The 18,133-nt window shown below is 38.2% G+C and overlaps 4 protein-coding genes across 11 annotated transcripts; 2 read left to right on the top strand and 2 right to left on the bottom strand.

Moving 5' to 3' along the window:
• Positions 1–247: 247 nt before the first annotated feature.
• On the top strand, positions 248–4,575 carry LOC108988901 (stromal 70 kDa heat shock-related protein, chloroplastic-like). The gene is made up of 8 exons (XM_018962289.2): positions 248–928; positions 1,682–1,934; positions 2,081–2,160; positions 2,310–2,452; positions 2,598–2,696; positions 2,920–3,109; positions 3,304–3,702; positions 3,877–4,575. Exons 1-8 carry the CDS (start codon positions 395–397, stop codon positions 4,294–4,296), a joined length of 2,118 nt encoding a protein of 705 aa, XP_018817834.1. The 5' UTR covers positions 248–394; the 3' UTR covers positions 4,297–4,575.
• Positions 4,576–4,781: 206 nt separating this feature from the next.
• On the bottom strand, positions 4,782–6,197 carry LOC108988860. The gene is made up of 2 exons (XM_018962242.1): positions 5,987–6,197; positions 4,782–5,875 (listed from the first exon to the last, which is right to left on the bottom strand). Exons 1-2 carry the CDS (start codon positions 6,195–6,197, stop codon positions 4,782–4,784), a joined length of 1,305 nt encoding a protein of 434 aa, XP_018817787.1.
• A 1,259-nt stretch (positions 6,198–7,456) lies between these two features.
• LOC108988928 (MACPF domain-containing protein At4g24290-like) lies at positions 7,457–12,455 on the top strand. 2 transcript variants are annotated; one of them, XM_018962330.2, is made up of 8 exons: positions 7,457–7,825; positions 8,184–8,497; positions 9,248–9,486; positions 9,584–9,785; positions 10,298–10,366; positions 10,489–10,675; positions 10,995–11,161; positions 11,551–12,455. In XM_018962330.2, the coding sequence occupies exons 2-8, from the start codon at positions 8,237–8,239 to the stop codon at positions 12,226–12,228; spliced, it is 1,803 nt and encodes a 600-aa protein (XP_018817875.1). In that variant the 5' UTR covers positions 7,457–7,825; positions 8,184–8,236; the 3' UTR covers positions 12,229–12,455. The 2 variants fall into 2 exon arrangements, with proteins under 2 accessions (XP_018817875.1, XP_018817876.1); XM_018962331.2 differs by having other exon boundaries at positions 7,489–7,825; positions 8,188–8,497.
• Positions 12,456–12,699: 244 nt separating this feature from the next.
• Positions 12,700–18,078, bottom strand: LOC108988929. Of its 7 annotated transcripts, none has more exons than XM_035683992.1 (4): positions 16,965–17,283; positions 15,882–16,006; positions 14,128–14,607; positions 12,700–13,351 (listed from the first exon to the last, which is right to left on the bottom strand). In XM_035683992.1, exons 3-4 carry the CDS (start codon positions 14,413–14,415, stop codon positions 13,208–13,210), a joined length of 432 nt encoding a protein of 143 aa, XP_035539885.1. In that variant the 5' UTR covers positions 14,416–14,607; positions 15,882–16,006; positions 16,965–17,283; the 3' UTR covers positions 12,700–13,207. The 7 variants fall into 7 exon arrangements, with proteins under 7 accessions (XP_035539885.1, XP_018817880.1, XP_035539886.1 ...); XM_018962335.2 differs by lacking the exon at positions 16,965–17,283 and adding an exon at positions 18,060–18,078 and having other exon boundaries at positions 12,722–13,351; positions 15,882–15,955; XM_035683993.1 differs by lacking the exon at positions 16,965–17,283 and adding an exon at positions 17,310–17,535 and having other exon boundaries at positions 12,722–13,351; positions 15,882–15,955.
• Between the last annotated feature and the right edge of the window lie 55 nt (positions 18,079–18,133).

Genomic DNA, 18,133 nt, shown 5'->3' on the forward strand with positions numbered 1-18,133 from the left:
TACTTGTATGTTTATACGTATTTAAAAAAAAAAGCCCATAGCCATTCATAGAAAGGCCTCGATGAGTCGATATCCCCCCACCGGCACCAGGCAGCCCAAAAAGGGGGCCGAAGAAAAGAAAATGTAAACGAATCCAACGGCCATAATCGTCTCATCCGCAGGACAAAGCTAGATCATTCCGGAAGCCTCCACGTGTCACATCACCAAACTCTCCCTCATAAACCCTCCTCTTCTTCTCCCCTTTATTATCTACTCTTTCGAACGAAGCTGGGAGGTTCAACTTCAACCTCCACCACAACAACACGGTTCCCTCTTCCTCCTTCCTCCGCTTTACCTTTCCCAAGTCCTATTTTTTTTCTTCTTTTTCTTTGTTCTTCTCTGCAAGTCTTTCTCCATGGCTTCTTCCACTGCTCAAATCCATGGCCTCGGTACTACCGCTTCCTTCAGGAAGAAATCCCTTCATCCCAATTTCTCATCGTCTTCCAGAGGCTTCTTCTTCGGGCAGAGGCTAATCAATACCGCGTCCTTCCCCAGACTCAGAGCTGCCGCTAAGGTGCGCCCGTTGAGGGTGGTGAACGAGAAGGTGGTGGGGATCGATCTGGGGACGACCAACTCGGCGGTGGCGGCTATGGAGGGAGGTAAGCCGACAATAGTTACGAACGCGGAGGGCCAGCGTACCACACCCTCCGTGGTCGCCTACACCAAGAATGGGGACAGGCTGGTGGGTCAGATCGCCAAGCGCCAGGCCGTTGTGAACCCTGAGAACACCTTCTTCTCCGTCAAGCGGTTCATTGGGAGGAAGATGTCCGAGGTGGACGAGGAGAGCAAGCAGGTCTCCTACCGGGTCGTCAGGGACGAGAATGGCAATGTCAAGTTGGAGTGCCCCGCAATCGGAAAGCAGTTCGCTGCCGAGGAAATATCCGCCCAGGTAAATATCTCTTGGTCATGGCTTTTCCTTGTTGCTTCTTATACGCTGGTTGAATTTTTGGTTTGTGGGAACGGGGGAACTGGTGTTAAAATTTGGGTTTATTGGGCTTGGGTTTGTAGTTTCTGGCGATGGGTTTCGGGGCTTTTTTTTTTTTTTTTGGTTTATGGGCATGTTGGATTGTTTTAAGATGTATGGTGCTTGGTTTATCCTTATGACGATGGAGGACTTTGTGTTAGATGTGGACATTTGGGCCGTGATTTTGGCTTGGGATTGTGGTGTTTTGGTGAAGGGAATTTTTTTTTGATAGTTAAAAAGAGATTTTTTTGGTGAAGGGATTGCTTTGAAATTTTTGTTTTTGGATATGTCTGATTAGTTACAAGATGTTGAAGCGAGAAAATTTGGAATTCATTGTTCGCGTTTTTTAAGAATCTTTGAAATGGGAAACTTATGTTAAGTGAGAACTTGATTCAATTGACGTGGATGTGGCATGGCTTGCAAATTTATTTGAGTTTTGTCCAAGGTTTTTGATATTAGGCAGACTCTTGTTTAATATTTTCCAGAATTTTATTGGTACTTGTATCTTTATGTTTGGTAGAACTTAGGGTATACGGTGATTATACTCATAAAAAAGGAGCTTGGGGTATATGGTGATTAACGTTTCTTTCATGCAGTGTGTGGTGATTGTTGCTGTGAATTTGGACCTTTTGTTTGGTTTTGGATATTTGTCTTGTTACTGATTTCTCTATCTTTTAGGTTTTGAGGAAGCTTGTGGATGATGCTTCAAAGTTTTTGAATGATAAAGTTACCAAAGCTGTGGTAACAGTGCCTGCTTACTTCAATGATTCCCAAAGGACAGCAACAAGGGATGCTGGTCGTATTGCTGGTTTAGAAGTTCTTAGAATCATCAATGAACCAACTGCTGCTTCATTAGCATATGGGTTTGAAAAGAAGAATAATGAGACCATCTTGGTGTTTGACCTTGGTGGGGGTACTTTTGACGTTTCAGGTACCACCACCATTTCTAAACATATGTAAATTCTCTTCCCACGTACGTTAGTGCATTGTTACAGTTCTAGTTCTTTTTTTCGTGTCTACATAACATGCACTGTATTATAACATTTCTGAGAATTAATTGTTCTTTTTTCATTGCAGTGCTTGAGGTTGGCGATGGAGTCTTTGAAGTGCTTTCTACTTCTGGAGACACTCATTTGGGTGGTGACGATTTTGACAAGGTCAGGATCTTTTTGCTTCTTCCCCCTTCTTCTGGCCCGATTAATTCTCCCCTCTTTTGTTTTCATTATCCTTTATTTGGAAAGGGAAAAAAAGGGCTTAGGAATTGTATTGTGATACATTTGTGTTTAATATTACTGAATACATGCAGAGAGTTGTCGATTGGCTTGCTGCAAGTTTCAAGAGAGATGAAGGAATAGATCTGTTGAAGGACAAACAAGCTCTTCAGCGGCTAACAGAGACTGCTGAGAAAGCTAAGATGGAGCTGTCATCTTTAACCCAGACAAATATTAGGTATTTTGATTGTCTCTAATTATTTTGTCGATCAATCCTCTCTCTCTCTCTCTCTCTCTCTCTCTCTCTCTCCCAGGCGTGAGTGGGTGTGTGTCTGTTGGAGGTCCTACTGAAGTTCAATTGTTAAAATCTTGTCTTTTTCCAGTTTGCCTTTCATTACTGCCACTGCAGACGGCCCCAAGCATATTGAAACCACCCTCACTAGGGCCAAGTTTGAGGAATTGTGTTCTGACCTTCTTGACAGGTACCTCCCATTCTTTCAAAACTACAAACATGCTTTTATTTTTACTTTTCATCATTGCATGGTATTGTTAATTACACCCCAGTTTTTGGGCTCACTTAATTTGTAGTCCATGGTTGGGGTTTGATATTGAGAAGGTTTTCTAGCAGACTTCTTTTTATTGTTTCTGTTTTATTTTTTTGGTAGCTCTTTGCTTCAACATTTTCAGACTGTGATTATATTTCAGGCTTAAAACACCAGTTGAAAATTCCTTGAGGGATGCTAAACTCTCCTTCAAAGATTTAGATGAGGTGATCCTTGTTGGAGGATCAACTCGTATTCCAGCTGTTCAGGAGCTTGTGAAGAAGATGACCGGGAAAGATCCCAACGTGACAGTTAATCCTGATGAAGTCGTTGCCTTGGGAGCTGCAGTTCAGGTCAGCTACTCTAGGATTTCACATTTATGAAATATGTTATGTCCATTGTCGTGATAATTTCACCTATTATTGTTGGAATGTAGTGTATGATCAAACTAAATGTTATGCAATAATCTTTTCTAGTGTTCTGCTTGCTGAGATTGTGGAACTGACATTGTTTGTTGTTTGATTCATGTGTGGAAATCTGATTCTAGGCTGGTGTTTTGTCTGGGGATGTCAGTGACATCGTGCTTTTGGATGTGACACCGTTGTCACTAGGACTAGAAACCCTCGGTGGTGTAATGACAAAGATCATCCCAAGAAATACTACCCTGCCGACCTCCAAGTCAGAGGTGTTCTCCACAGCTGCAGATGGACAGACCAGTGTTGAGATAAATGTTCTCCAAGGCGAGCGAGAGTTTGTTAGGGACAACAAATCTCTTGGTAGCTTCCGTCTAGATGGTATCCCACCTGCTCCTCGTGGGGTCCCTCAAATTGAAGTAAAATTTGACATTGATGCCAATGGTATACTCTCAGTCACTGCTGTTGACAAGGGAACAGGAAAGAAGCAAGACATTACAATTACCGGTGCCAGCACCTTGCCCACTGATGAGGTATGCTATAATATAAATTGTAGGTGAATAGTATAGTGAAGTTTATATCAATTAATTTATGATGTACTTGGAACTGCAGCGAGAGCTGCTAGTTACAAGGAACTCTTTTTGGGTTTCGTAGCATTAGGTCAAAAGCTGAAAGGTACTGAGTTGAAATGTGTCTGAAATGTTCAGGTGGAGAAAATGGTCAGGGAAGCCGAGAAGTTTGCAAAGGAAGACAAGGAAAAGAGAGATGCCATCGACACAAAGAACCAGGCTGATTCTGTTGTCTACCAAACTGAGAAGCAGCTGAAGGAGCTGGGAGATAAGGTTCCAGGCCCAGTGAAGGAGAAGGTGGAGGCAAAACTTGGGGAGCTCAAGGATGCAATTTCAGGGGGTTCAACCCAAGCGATTAAGGATGCCATGGCAGCCCTTAATCAGGAAGTTATGCAGCTTGGCCAGTCCCTTTACAACCAACCAGGTGCTCCTGGTGCCGGTGCCGGTGCTGGCACTGGGCCTGGGCCTGCACCTGGTGGTGAATCTGGCCCTTCAGAATCATCCGGCAAGGGACCTGATGGGGACGTTATCGATGCAGATTTCACTGACAGCAAGTGAGAGAGAGCAGAAATTGGATATTTTTTTGGCGCTCATCTTTTCTTTGTTAATGTGTATAAGAATTGATTTTGTGGGGATTGGATTTCTTGGTGTTGGGTTACAGCTAGTCATTTTTTAGCCTTCTGGGGAAAGAATGCTATTAGAAATAGAGGTTAAGAGACAATTTTAGTAGTTTCCCCTGGTAGCAAAATCTTGGGAGGGGGGAGACTACTGTTGATGCACTTTGTTTTAAAATTGTTACTTAAATGCAATAGGAATGATTTGAGGGTAGAAATATCATGCATGTTTGTCATTAATAATTCTGTCATGTATCTAATGCTTTTTATATATATATATATATATATATATATATAAAGAGTAATGATATACACATAACACATTAATTTGTAAGAAGAGTGGTAATTCTGTCCTACAAGGGTTATATATACAAAAAGAAGGGGGAAAACAATTCTGTATCGGACGACTTAAAAATAGTCGTCTATTCTTCAACTAATTCCATTGATTTGAGAGCCTGACCTTCCATGCATGCATGCCATTCTCTTTTCCAAAGGGGCTTTTCTTGGACTTCGAGGAAGAAGAGTGCCCATGGTCTCACATCCATAGAATATTCCGCATTCATCGAAATGTCCACACATTTTGCAGCCTCCTCCGCCTTGATGATGATGATGATCTCTTTTGTACGTACTTGATGGGTAATAGTTGTTCAGGCCATAACCCGTCAGCAGGCTACTCCCAGTCCCAGTCCCAATGTACTCGACCCTTCCCGATGACAAAGTTTTGGCTAACATTTCATGACTGCCAATAGTAGCTTTGCGAGGAACAGGATTTGTTGGTCTGGGATGATTGCCATTGTACGAGTACTGCTGATCATGCTGGCCGTACTTTTGATGATTTTGGTAGTTACGGTGGTGATAAAAGTGGTGGTTGCAAAGACCATGAAGATTGCTATCATGGTTACTTTGGAAGACGTTGTTGAGGCTGGAAAGGCTAGGGGAGCTATGGACCTTATGCATAGTAACTCCTTGACCTGCATTCTGCAGATAGCTATAGCCATTTGGGAAGATGCAGGTACTACTGTTGGTGTCATTCACATGATCATGGGTATCAATATTTTGGCCTTTTGGGAAAGAATTAGAACGAGGAGAAGAGCAAGTGAAAGAGATAGTAAAGGCGACGCGACTGGCATTTAAGGAGGTGAGTTTAGAATGGGCAGTAGCAGTATTAGTACTAGTACTAGTTGTTGTTGTTGTTGTGCGGATAATGCCATTGATGGCATCAACATAACGCTGCTCTAGTAGTATTGCATGGCCAGGTTCATTAACGTAGGATGCCGTAGTGGCTAATTGGTAATTGTCGACTATGATTGGGTTGGAAGGGAAGAGGAAGACTCGAATCCTTGGGGTTCCTGCAGTACCTTGGCTTTGATCTTGGCGGTCATAATATTCATCCAGCATAAACTTCAGGTCCTCGTTGGTTCTTACAGACACCAAAGTATCCAGATCCTCAGGTATTACTTGGTACTTGAGGACAATCTGCATCTCCCCATCAAACTCTACTGCACCTACCTTCTTCATTAGCTCTGTACATTATTTAACAATTAATGTCATATATATAATATTCGTAATTAATAATTAGCATATATCATTACATTCAATATCTATATATATATATATATATATAATAAATTAACCTGAGTAGGAGACGTCGCGAGGGATGGTGATGACGCGTATCTCGCCACCCACATACTTTAGCTGACCGTCGGAGGTCCTAGGGAGGATCTTCCCGCCATGGCTGCACAGGAGCTTCACCTTGTTCTTAGGCGACGACGTCATTTCGTCCACTGTTAGTACTCCATCATTATCACCGCCACCACCACCTTGATCTTCACTTTCACCCCCCATTCTACAAAACATGTATATATATGATCTATGTGTGTGTGTATAATATATATATATATATATATATATGTATATACTCGCGCGGTACCCCGAATCTGCAATATATAATACAAATTACAAGAACAAAAATAAGAGATATTGTAGCAAGTGCGTGCATGTAAAGATGGAATTCATGAATGAAAGCCAATGTACAGCTTGACGGATGGAATTTAATTATAAACATGATGAAGATGATGAGGGCGGCGGGGTTTATTGGAAATAATTAAGAATTATAAGGTGGTTTTTCTGTTTCAACCTCTAAATAATTAACACACATGATGATGAGTACATGATGCATGTACTCTGGCCTTCCCTCGTGTATATATATTCAATGGTTTGCAATTGCAGAGCACTGCCAAAATCTCTCGCTTCCCCACATGATGTTTTCTATATATATATATATATATATTCAGTTTTCATATATAGGACACGATCGAGTACTAGTACTGGATCTTCGTGACTCTGAAACTACGATCGAGAGCTCATTGTCCGCCCCCCTTATTTTTAGACTTTTTCTTTTCCAATATTTTAAATTTTAAAATTTTTAATTTTCTGCGTATTAATATAAACTGACACGTCGAAAAGTAATTTTTTTTTAAAATATATTAAACATTTTCCTTTATAAAAATATTTTTATTTTACAACATATAATATGAAATATATTGTACATATGTTGCCTAAGAATCTACTCTTTTAGCTTTTCTATTAACTTCTCATGATCTGATTCACAATCCCTTCAAACTCAAAACTCGGAGGACTGTTTTGACTCTCGATCTGTAGACTGTACGTGACGTCCCAATCCCACCTCCCTTCACCCTCCGCTCCGCTGGCGTCTTCTCTAATTAAACATACGTACGTAACGTAATTAAGAGATATTGATAGATTAAATATTCTTTATAACCCTATTTTTATATTAAATCTTAAAATCTACCTATTAATTTCAACTTCAAATCCCAAAATCTGAATGAAAAATGTTTTTTATATTTTTAATTTTTATTTATATAATAATAAGTACTTTACTAATATGCTAAAAATTATAAAATTTAAAATATTAAAATATATTAAAAAAATAATATTAGAAATAAAATTATAACTGCCGTATTATAATTTTCATCTCATTTCGATATAATAATAATAATAAAAAAGTAACAAAGTAAAAGTCACGTGACGTGTCAAACACTTTCTATTCTTTAAATAAATAAATTCGTTCAAGCCCTATATTTACGCTCTTTAAATTCCAACCCCTCTCTCTCTCTCTCTCTCTTTCCTTCACTCTGTCACTCGTTCGCTCGGGCTTTCCGCACGTTTCTTACTTTGTGAGATTCCAGTTTCTTTCTCTTTAAAATCATCTCCGAATTTCCAGACCTCAAGCTAGGGACTCCAAGCTTCGTAATGCGATTTGGTGAAGTTTCGGATCGAGGAGCTTCGTTTCCGCCCCGACTTTGTGTCCGCTTCGCTGAAATTTTTTGCATTTGTTTCTTGCTGAAGACTCGCTCAGACAACTGATTGACGTTCCTGCTTCAGTCACATGCATGAACAAATTTATGCAATTTGTTTAAAATTTGAGCTCAACCTGCATTTACCTTGATCGAGTAAGCCAGTATAGATCTCATTTATGAGTTATAACTGTGTGACGTTTGGTTAGTTTGAGCTAAATATGCGATTATTGTACTGTGCGCATAGCTTCGACTTGCTTTGTTTTGTGAGACGACATTTGAAATATGCATCGTTTGTGCTGGATATGTAAAGATTGAACTTTGTCTACATTTGTTGATATTGCATAATTTGAGCTGATGTTTTGAACTGTATGTGCGGTTTGGATCTACTTCATTGTTGAAAAATGTTTTACATTTGTGTAATTGGAGCTGAATATGCTTATTTGAGCTTTATGAGAGTTTAAGTACAGTTATTTGTGGAAAGTGTGTCATATTTTTATAATCGGAACCATAGGTAGATTTTGCATCTGGTTCAAGTGGAGAAGAAGAAGAGTGATGATAGAGTAAATGGCGCTTAAGGTTCCAGCTCCTGAAGCTGTTGAAATAGCAATCGGGTCGATCGGGCGTGGATATGATATATCAGAAGATATAAGGCTCAAGTATTGCAAAGGAGATTCGAGGAATTCACCGTTGATTGAGATCGACGGAGATGGGGGCCGTGAGATTGTTTTGCCTGGTGGAATTTTGATCCCAAACGTTTCCAAATCGATAAAATGTGATAAAGGGGAACGCACACGGTTCCGGTCCGACGTCCTCTCTTTCCAACAGGTATTGTTTCCTTACTGGAGTCTTGAAAAGTCATGCACCATTATTCTTGAAACTAGTTGATTCATGATTCTGTTTATGTCAGTTATCTTTTTTTGTTTCTTATAATCCTAAGAGATATATTGTCATAAAGTCTACGCTAAAATATGATTTGGTCCTTAAAGTTGCTTTTTTTTTTTTTCCCGTCAATTTGGTACCTGTGGTTCTTATTTGAGCAATCTAAACCCTAAATTTGAAAGAGATTGACCTCATTGCTTTTCTCATGTTACTATCTTCTTCCCTCTTGGGCCTGGTTTGGATAGTGAATTGAGATAAGATGAGTTGAGTTGAGTTGAGTTGAGATGGTTTATGAATAATAGTGAGATGGTTTGTGAATAGTAGTAAAATGGTTTGGGTGAAAATGTTTTATGAGATTTTGGGAAAGGAGAGAGAAAAATTGAATAAAAATATTATAAAATTAAAATATTATTATAATATTATTTTTATTTTGGGATTTAAAAAAAATGAATTATTTTTTGTGTTTTGTTTGGAAGTTTGAGAAAGTTGTAATAATTAGATAATGATTAGATGAAAAAAATTAAAGATTTGAAATTGAAAAGTGTTTGTGTTTGTGGTGTTTGGATATTGAGATGAGATGAGATCGGATGGAAGCATCTCTCTATCCAAACCAAGCCGCCTCCTTTCTTCTTGGTTCACAGAGACAAGATGTAGGGCTGGTGTCGCGACATCTCTTACCTTCTCTATATTCTGCAGATGTCAGAACAGTTCAACCAGGAAGTAAATTTGACTGGAAAAATTCCTTCGGGCTTCTTCAATGCCATGTTTGAATTCTCGGGTTGTTGGCAGAAAGATGCAGCCAACACTAAGACCCTCGCTTTCGACGGGGTGTTCATCTCACTCTACACAGTTGCATTGGAGAAATCTCAGCTGGTACTCTGTGATCATGTTAAGAAAGCTGTCCCACCATCGTGGGAACCTGCTGCCCTGGCAAGGTGAAATTTAGAGTTTACCTGGACTAGTTTTATTTGATCTTTTTACACCAGTGTAAGAATTGGAATGCATTTTTGACATTTTTTCTTATCATTCTAGGTTTATTTACACATTTGGTACCCATATTATTGTTGGTGTAAAGATGGGAGGGAAGGATGTAATATACATGAAGCAGCAGCATTCATCAACTCTTCAACCTGCTGATGTACAAAAAAGATTGAAGGAGATGGCAGATAAAAGGTTTTTAAATGCCAATGGACAAACTGGCATGGCTTCTGAACGAGTTTACCAGAGTGAAAAGGTTTGCAATGAATTTAACCGCGCCAGTAATTTTAACTCTAGAATGATTACATTTGAGCCGTGTCATGGCAGTGTCATTAAATCCTTAGTTTTTGCACAAACCTATAGGATCATATTTTCTGTGGCAGTTCTAGTTTTAGGAATGCTGCTGACATTTGAGTAGAACATTTCTCCAACCTTAGATCTTAGTTTTGTTTTTTGGTTGCACAGAACTGAACTAGGATATTGTATGACAGTCTTAATTTAGGAGATTTATTTCTATGGCTCAGAATTAGATAGAGAGCTTGTCCTCATTCATGGGTTTAAGATGACATGGGGATTTACTGAAACTTTTGATCACATGGTTACAACCCCAAGGCATACTAATTCTAAGGTTAAAACCTTATAATGCTTATTTAAGTTGGTAATGTGGTTTGTTCTTTTGAAAAGCACTTTTTGATCCATTTGGGGGAAGTAAACAGGCTTATTTTGGAGATTTCTCCTTGAAGGTATATTATCTATTTTTCATTTCAGGTTGAAATCAGGGAGCAGCGGCTGAGGTTTGCAGATATCAGTCCATCAAGTACTTATTCACACAAGGAGGTTTGTTATTGCTTTATGTTTATGATAGCCTAGTTGAAGAACTTTGCTAAAGGGTTTGAGAACAATATTATTCTGAGAACTGTTTAGATTTGTATGTGTTTGTTTAATTAGTTTAATCGCAGGATATTCGAAGCATTTGCAAGAGGAGAGGTGGAAGTGATAGTAGACACCTATCTCACGATGAGTGGTTACAAACTGTCCAGTCCGAGCCTGATGCGATCTCGATGTCATTTATCCCAATCACCTCTTTGTTGAATGGAGTCCCAGGGAGTGGATTCTTGAGCCATGCCATAAATCTTTATTTACGATGTAAGCACGATCCTTCTTATCTTTGCATTAATTTTCTTTTTCATCAACGCTTTTAAGAATTTTCTTTTTTAAGAAATCGAATCATATTATTCCAATCACCTCTCAGTTGAACAGTTGATGTTTTGTATTTTATATTCAATCGATACGCAATGCATCAATAAACATTATTAAGCTCTGCCTGGAAACGGTATTGGGTCAAATAAGAAAGCATTGTTCTTGGCCTACCTTTTCCTATTTTGCCTATTAGAATATATTTGTGATAATTTCCATTAACCAACAATTTGAAAATGTTTTCATTCTCTGGCTTCTGTTCTTGCAGATAAACCTCCAATTGAAGAGCTCCACCAATTTTTGGAATTTCAACTGCCAAGGCAATGGGCACCTGTGTTCAGTGACCTTCCACTTGGTCCACAAAGGAAACAGAAAAGCAGCCCATCTTTGCAATTTAGCTTAATGGGACCCAAGCTTTATGTGAACACCACACCAGTAAAGCTTCTTCTCTTGTTTAACTTTTGTTTCTGCATTCAATGCATTTAAAAGTTTGACTACGATATCACCGTTCACATGCTGACATGCACATCCGTATCCTAATCAAATTTCCAACCAGTTTGGGTTAAGTGGGGTGTTATCTTTAAGTCCAATAAAAGGAACAAATCTTGATTGTTTTCTGGTTTGATGGAGTAGCTGGAGATGGTTATGGAAAATCCATATTGCACTGTACTTTGTTAGAAATAAGTCCTATAACTCTCCAAGGGAATTGATAATTACTCCAAATTATGGGTAACAAAATCCCGACAATACAATTGACTATTTGTTATGCTTTCATTTCTTCTCCGCTGAAACCATAACTTGTTTTTTTACTTATTTCATGACAGGTTGATGTTGGTAAGAAGCCAGTGACTGGTCTCCGGCTTTATCTAGAAGGTAAAAGTAGTAACCTCCTGGCTATCCACTTACAGCACCTCTCATCTCTTCCCAAAATCATCCAACTCGTGGATGATCCAAGTGGTGACTTCTGCCAAGAGTCCTTTAATCGTAGATACTACGAGAAAGTTCAATGGAAGAGCTTCTCTCATGTCTGCACTGCTCCGATGGAGTCTGACGAGGATCTGTCAATAGTAACTGGAGCCCAATTACAGGTTGAAAACCATGGCTTTAAAAACATTCTTTTCTTGAGACTCCGCTTCTCGACAGTCTTGGGAGCTATGATTGTGAAACATCCCGAGTGGGATGGATCTCCAGGGTTAGCTCCAAAGTCAGGACTTATATCAACACTGATCAGCCATCATTTCACAACGGTTCAGAAGGCACCTCCGCGACCAGCCGATGTGAACATAAACTCTGCTGTCTACCCTGGAGGCCCTCCGGTGCCTGTCCAAGCGCCTAAACTTCTGAAATTTGTTGATACAACAGAAATGGTGAGGGGGCCGCAGGAAAGTCCAGGTTATTGGGTTGTGTCGGGGGCTAGACTTGTGGTTGAGAAGGGCAGGATTTCTCTCCGGGTTAAGTATTCTCTAGTGACTGTAATATTACCCGACGAAGAAGAAAAATGAGACGAAAGTGGGGAGTTACGTTGAAGCATAGGTAGCAACTCCATCTATGTGGATGGGGTTGTTAAAATGGAGGGACAAACACTATAGTAAAAGTCAACCAACTATGTGAATGAGATGCCTTTTTTGTTATTATTGTGAGGGGAAAAAAAAAAAAAAAGTTTCTAAATTTATGCCCTGGTTGGTGGCGTCCGATCTGTTGTTTAAGTTTAAAGTTTACCAACGTCTAACCATTTTGCCGCCGGATTGTTCCTTCTGGAGGAGGTTTTGCTTATACTGCAACTTGGACTGCAATATCTTGTTTGTTCTGCCCAAGTTAAGAGGGAGACTACCAAGAAAGTTGTGCCACACTGAGAGATGAAACGTTTTGTCCTGAAAGACAAATGGTCCTGAAATCTGATCGAGTTTCACTGCCTTCAACATCTCTATAATAATAATAATAATAATAATAATAATTAAAATTAAAATGTTAAATGTTAAGAGTTAAGAAGTCCCAACAGTCGCATGTGGAAGGCACCACCAAGCACTATAAACTTTGTCGCACAATTACAAGTGTCATTCAATCAAAGCACATAACATGATGGTTTACATATGTTATGGCAACGCGAGAGTAGAGCTTGATAAGTCAACTTGGTTGAGTTCTTGCGCCTAGCTAAGCTAACTAGATACAAACCACATAACAAAATCATGTAAACCGTCCCTGCACCCATGATGTGTGCAGTTCATTTTATCTTGATAATCTACATTCTGAAAGGTTGGAAATGCAGGGTAAAGTCTTTGGTAGATATGAGGAGAAAGATCTGACTTCACCAACATCCCTCAGAAGGTTTACCAAATCCTACAGGATAGCAAGTTCTCCCAACAAACAGGATTCAAGATTCAATATCTAAGCTTAGATGATTCAGACATTGAGGAGAGTTGGTTGTTCTGTAAATATAAAGTTGAACCTTTGTGGTGCTTCATTCATTGCATGTATAATATACTATGGAACTACAAAATTATGTTCATGAGGAGGCCAATATGTCCCTTCCCTTGGGCAGGGCAGAGGAGCAGGTTGTGCAATGTAGGTGGGACAGTGCTGTCCTGGCATCAACACTGAGAAATCAGATGCATACAATGCGGACACCTGTATCAAAAGTGACCAAATTATTTCAGTACAAAGAAATATAAAGGGCACTCTCTAAATTCCAGAGAATTACTTGCTCTAAATATTACATTGCATCACCTTCACTCTTGAAAACCACAACTATCTCTAGCAAGATAAATGACAGAGTCTATTTGTAACGAGGGCATCTCTATCATTTCAGCCTCAGAGAAATTGGAGAAATAGACAAACTAGACAGTAAATTCTCTTTTCTGACTGTATTCTAAGATGCTTGCAGGAATGACAACATTCTTATTCTTAAAATACTTTAAAAGAAACTATTTTTCTGTGACCCTTATTCTAGGGGTTTTCTTTTGATTAAAAAGGCAGTGAATCTCTCGAAACAAGATGCTAAGACCATCTCAATGATTTCATTTGGCATTGTGTTTGTTTCTATATAAAATCAGAACAAGAAAGACTCACAACATCCATTTTCTTCATCTTTGGAAACTATCAAACCAATGGAAGAGCATAAAGATACTGGATATCGACTAGTATTTTGATTAGACATTAGGAGAACTTAAGTTATTTAGGCACTAAAGCAGCCGAAATTTGACTATTACAAATGCTAAAAGAGAATTTACTTAATTAAAAAATTTAGAAAAGATCGGAAATGCGGGCAATCACAAGACATATTAGAACATCATTGTACTATGAAATAAACCCAACATAAAATGCCTTTTGCAACTTATCAAAAAATAAAATGCCTTTTGCATAAAATTTACTTGAGAACATGATGGAATAGAGATAAGACTCACTCTTTCTTTTTGAAGTTTCTCTATAGGTCTGGATTCAGGAGAACCATTGGCAATACTTTCAGGTGAAGAGAAAGAAGGACCTGGCCTGAACAGATGTTCAAAAATGGCCATTATAAGAAACATTGATATCAAGATAGCCGTTGCAACAAAACCAAATGAGATGGCATTCATGGATGTTCCAAAGCTTTTCCATGGAGCTTCCTGATCCACTCCTGTTTGTGATGGGTTTGGGTCTGAACTTGTGTATGTGTTCCATGGCTTTGATCTTTCAGAACCAAAGTCAGTCATAGTCGTACTGTGCTAGGTTTTCCGTTTCCTCTTCTATTTTATTCTGAAAGGGGCAAAGGGGAGAAGAAAATACAGCTATGGAGCTAACTGGTTGCAATTTTTTTAAGACATATTTCATTCTATTCAATCATGGCTACAACTCTTGATTCTTCAATAAAAGTATCTTTGCTCATTTGCAAATAGTCAGTAGACCTAAAGCAAGTGGAAAAGAAGAGATATCAACATTGATAATAAGAAACAATAAATCACATATGCTGGACAGAGTTTCAAATCAAGGAACAGACAGAACCTTGAAGCATTTATTAAGAGACCACTTTGGTATCCCAAGAAAATAAAAAATTTTATATTAATTTCCACTTTTTATGTAAATAACATGTCCTCTGAATCAATATAAAACAACAACGAATTACTCACAAGAGTAGCCAAAATGATAATATAAAGGTAGACTATGCAATCTCAAGTACCACTTGGGCTCATATTAATGCTTTGGGATAAAGTTTCTTTGTTCATGCCAAATTCATGCAGAAAAAACTTATCAGGCTTGATTTCCGTGCAATGATCAAACCGCCCTCAGATGAGTAGGATAACTAAGATGAACCATAATCAAATGTACAGGGGATTTATCTTAGAAATTTGTTTCTGAAACTAATGAGAAACCAAAGTTTAGTGAAAATGCATTTCCTATGAGATGAAATCCAGAGAAAGGTTTAAATGTCTTATTTAACTTTCCAATGTGTCCTGGACTTTCGCTATATTTTCTTTAGACCAGGTACTATGCCTTCAAATATGGGACATACGCTTTTCATAAGACCAGATAATGCACTCTTTAGTAGCAGGATTGATTTTGCATCTTGCTTCTTTTCTGGACTTCCCAAAGTAACTTATGCCTAAAAACTGAGTCAACAATGTACTATTTTCCATGGATTCTATTGAAAGATTAGTACAGATAGATCTAATTTTTTAAAAGTATAATGACCTAAGAAATCTAAAATTGTAGATGCATCAGTGAAACCTCAAAGGTTCTTCAAAAAATGAAGAAATGAAAGCAATAACTGGAAACCATTTTGTAAACACGTATATTAGAAATCTTTCCACATTGTTTCTCATTGCCATTAGATGCACAAAAATCACAGACAACAGAAATATCTATAACCATCATCAGAAATGTGAGACAAATTCATTGCTATTTATGACATTCACTGCCAAATAGAAGTTGTAGAAGATCAGAAACTTTAACCGATTCCTAATGAAAATCACTCTGAACAGTGGCATCCCTCCACTTTTCCCCAGTTTATTGTTTTGAGATGCTATGAACAAGCAATAGTACAATAGGTACTGATGTAACAGAGTAATAAACTTGAAAGCAGAGTACGAGGATCTAATTTTAAAATTTTCTGAAGCAAAGCAAGAAATGAATTGCCAATGGCAGGTAGACAAGAATATGACGAACACGATTCATTACTTACCAAGAATTTGCAACAAGACGCTTGATGATACTATTCTTTTGGTCCAATAACGTGTGAATTCACATATCATAACCCTGGCAATGCAAACTAACCCGTATAAGGAGATAGAAAGCCTTATTTCGGTCCTGTGATATAAGAAGAGTGCCTGTTATTTTAGTCCTCCAGCTAAATAGTTTACCTGCTCTGGAAAAACAAGACTCCCACACTTCTCAATGCATTATTTAAAGAACGCAGTTCAACCCGGCTAGCTTTATACCCAATAGAAAATGTAAAGACAAAGTTATATGATAATCCCAGTGGTACGCTTTTCTTTTTGTGTTTTGATGCTCATGATCCTGATGCCTAGCTGAATGAATACTATACCTTGTCTGAAGAGGCAAACTTAAAGAAATCAAAAGAAGGGACCTTGCTGTCTAGGGAGCCAAAACAAGGGTGGCCTATTGTTGCTTTTAAAAGTAGTCACCTTTATGCTAAATTTCGTTGAGGAGGCAATTTCTAGCCCAAACCATCAACCCACATTAACCCATCCAGATCTTGGCAAGGAGAGTAATTTATGTAATGATTTTCCAACCCACCACAATGAATAGCCTTTCTAAAATGAATATGAAAAATTATTATATGAATTTTTTTTTTCACAAAAAATATGATTATAACTAAATTATCATTGAGCGGGATTAATACATATTACATAATATAAGAGTACGCACGGGTTACTTGAGCATGGATAGGTTAAAGGTCTCTTCTATAGCATCAATGCCTGATCAATTTTGAATCCAAAATAACCACTCGGATGTAATCATGGAAAAGGTGACAGTATCTCACATAATCTCATATAATCAATCTACCACAAGAAAATTAAGAAGACAAAAAGAAAGAAAAAGCTGCCACATAATGTTTAAGACTATAATAATCTCAAAGGCTGATGCAAGGTATATAGGTGTATGCATATATAATTGAATTCCTAGACATTGGCACTCAGCAGGTATTGGATTGATCCCCACACATCTAACAAGAAGAGGAAATCACAGCAACAAAAGAAAGAAAACACAGAATAATCATGAGAGAGAGAACAATGTTGGACACCTTACAGCTATGCAGTACCAGAACAGCCATGATTCAAGAGAAGAAAGAAATGGGTCTGAGGCAAAAAGAACATGGCTAGAAAAAGGTGTGGTATAGACCTCATTTATTCCTCATTTTCCTTTTAAATAAATTTCCAAAATCTCATTTTATTTTATTTTTAGCAAATTAACAAGAAAAATTGCACTGCCTCTATCCAATCCCTCTCACAGACAAACACACTCAGGCTAATATTTCCATCCCTTAAAAACAAAAATGGGAGTATTCTGATAAAGAAATGGACAATGATTACTATATGAATGATTAAAACCATCCAATAGCAGCGAGAAAGAAAGAGAGGCTCCTTGCCTAAAATGCATCGAGTAAAATTCTGTATTCAACAAGGCAATCACCATGTCTGAGAATGAATGATATGAAAGCTCATCTTGAACTACTCCAAAAGAGCAAGTTCTTAACATCTGAAAAGAAACATCATTTTCATCCAAAAAAGCATTTCATGTTACGTGTACAGAGCCCGTATCGATCTCAGCATCGAGTGAGGAAAATAACTTAAAAAAGTCAATAAATTCCCCCCACCCACGAAAAAGAAAACATCACAAAAAAACAAATTCCCAAAGCCGAGGGAGAGAGAGAGCCCTCCTTTATGGCGTCACTCTTCAGCTAGCCTAGCCTCCAACAAAGAATATAATTTAAATTGAGCATCTAAGAACGTGGTCTACATTTACAACAAATATGAACCTATATATATATATATATATATTTTCAATTTCGGCATAAACAATACCCATTTCCTGCAAAAAAGTAACCTCAAAAAAGATGGTTGTTTTCGATTTCCATATAAGACATTTTCTAAAAGAGAAGAAGGGCCCCGTGACATGAAAGCACGCTAAAGAAGGGGTTGAAAAATAGATTCGATTAACCATATATTTCTCCTTTCTTTTTTTTTTGTTTCAACCCAAGTCTCCACCTCAAGGAACCTTTTACTTTCCCAACAATTTAGCAACCAAATATCTCATGGTTTTACAAAGCAAAAGAATAAAATTAATAATACAGGTAGCAGTAGTAGCTGCAGTTCTAAAACTCCTTGTATTATTTTACCTCTTTATCACCTCCATGGCTTTTCCTTTTCTCTCTTTTGGCTCACTTGCCAGTGACCCCACACTTTTTTATGC

Source organism: Juglans regia, chromosome 13, assembly GCF_001411555.2.
Source record: "Juglans regia cultivar Chandler chromosome 13, Walnut 2.0, whole genome shotgun sequence".
In the NCBI taxonomy this organism is placed as follows: Eukaryota; Viridiplantae; Streptophyta; class Magnoliopsida; order Fagales; family Juglandaceae; genus Juglans; species Juglans regia.

Bases quoted from the DNA above. Each gene is read 5' to 3' on its own strand.
- LOC108988860 (XM_018962242.1), bottom strand. From the start codon at position 6,197: ATGGGGGGTGAAAGTGAAGATCAAGGTGGTGGTGGCGGTGATAATGAT. The intron at 5,876-5,986 runs GTTAATTTATTA...AATAATGTACAG, and splicing joins TCGCGACGTCTCCTACTCAG to AGCTAATGAAGAAGGTAGGT.
- LOC108988929 (XM_035683992.1), bottom strand. From the start codon at position 14,415: ATGACTGACTTTGGTTCTGAAAGATCAAAGCCATGGAACACATACACA. The intron at 13,352-14,127 runs GTGAGTCTTATC...CTTTTGATACAG, and splicing joins AGAAACTTCAAAAAGAAAGA to GTGTCCGCATTGTATGCATC.
- LOC108988928 (XM_018962330.2), top strand. From the start codon at position 8,237: ATGGCGCTTAAGGTTCCAGCTCCTGAAGCTGTTGAAATAGCAATCGGG. The intron at 9,786-10,297 runs GTTTGCAATGAA...TTTTCATTTCAG, and splicing joins GAGTTTACCAGAGTGAAAAG to GTTGAAATCAGGGAGCAGCG. The intron at 10,367-10,488 runs GTTTGTTATTGC...GTTTAATCGCAG, and splicing joins GTACTTATTCACACAAGGAG to GATATTCGAAGCATTTGCAA.
- LOC108988901 (XM_018962289.2), top strand. From the start codon at position 395: ATGGCTTCTTCCACTGCTCAAATCCATGGCCTCGGTACTACCGCTTCC. The intron at 2,161-2,309 runs GTCAGGATCTTT...GAATACATGCAG, and splicing joins GTGGTGACGATTTTGACAAG to AGAGTTGTCGATTGGCTTGC. The intron at 3,110-3,303 runs GTCAGCTACTCT...ATCTGATTCTAG, and splicing joins CCTTGGGAGCTGCAGTTCAG to GCTGGTGTTTTGTCTGGGGA.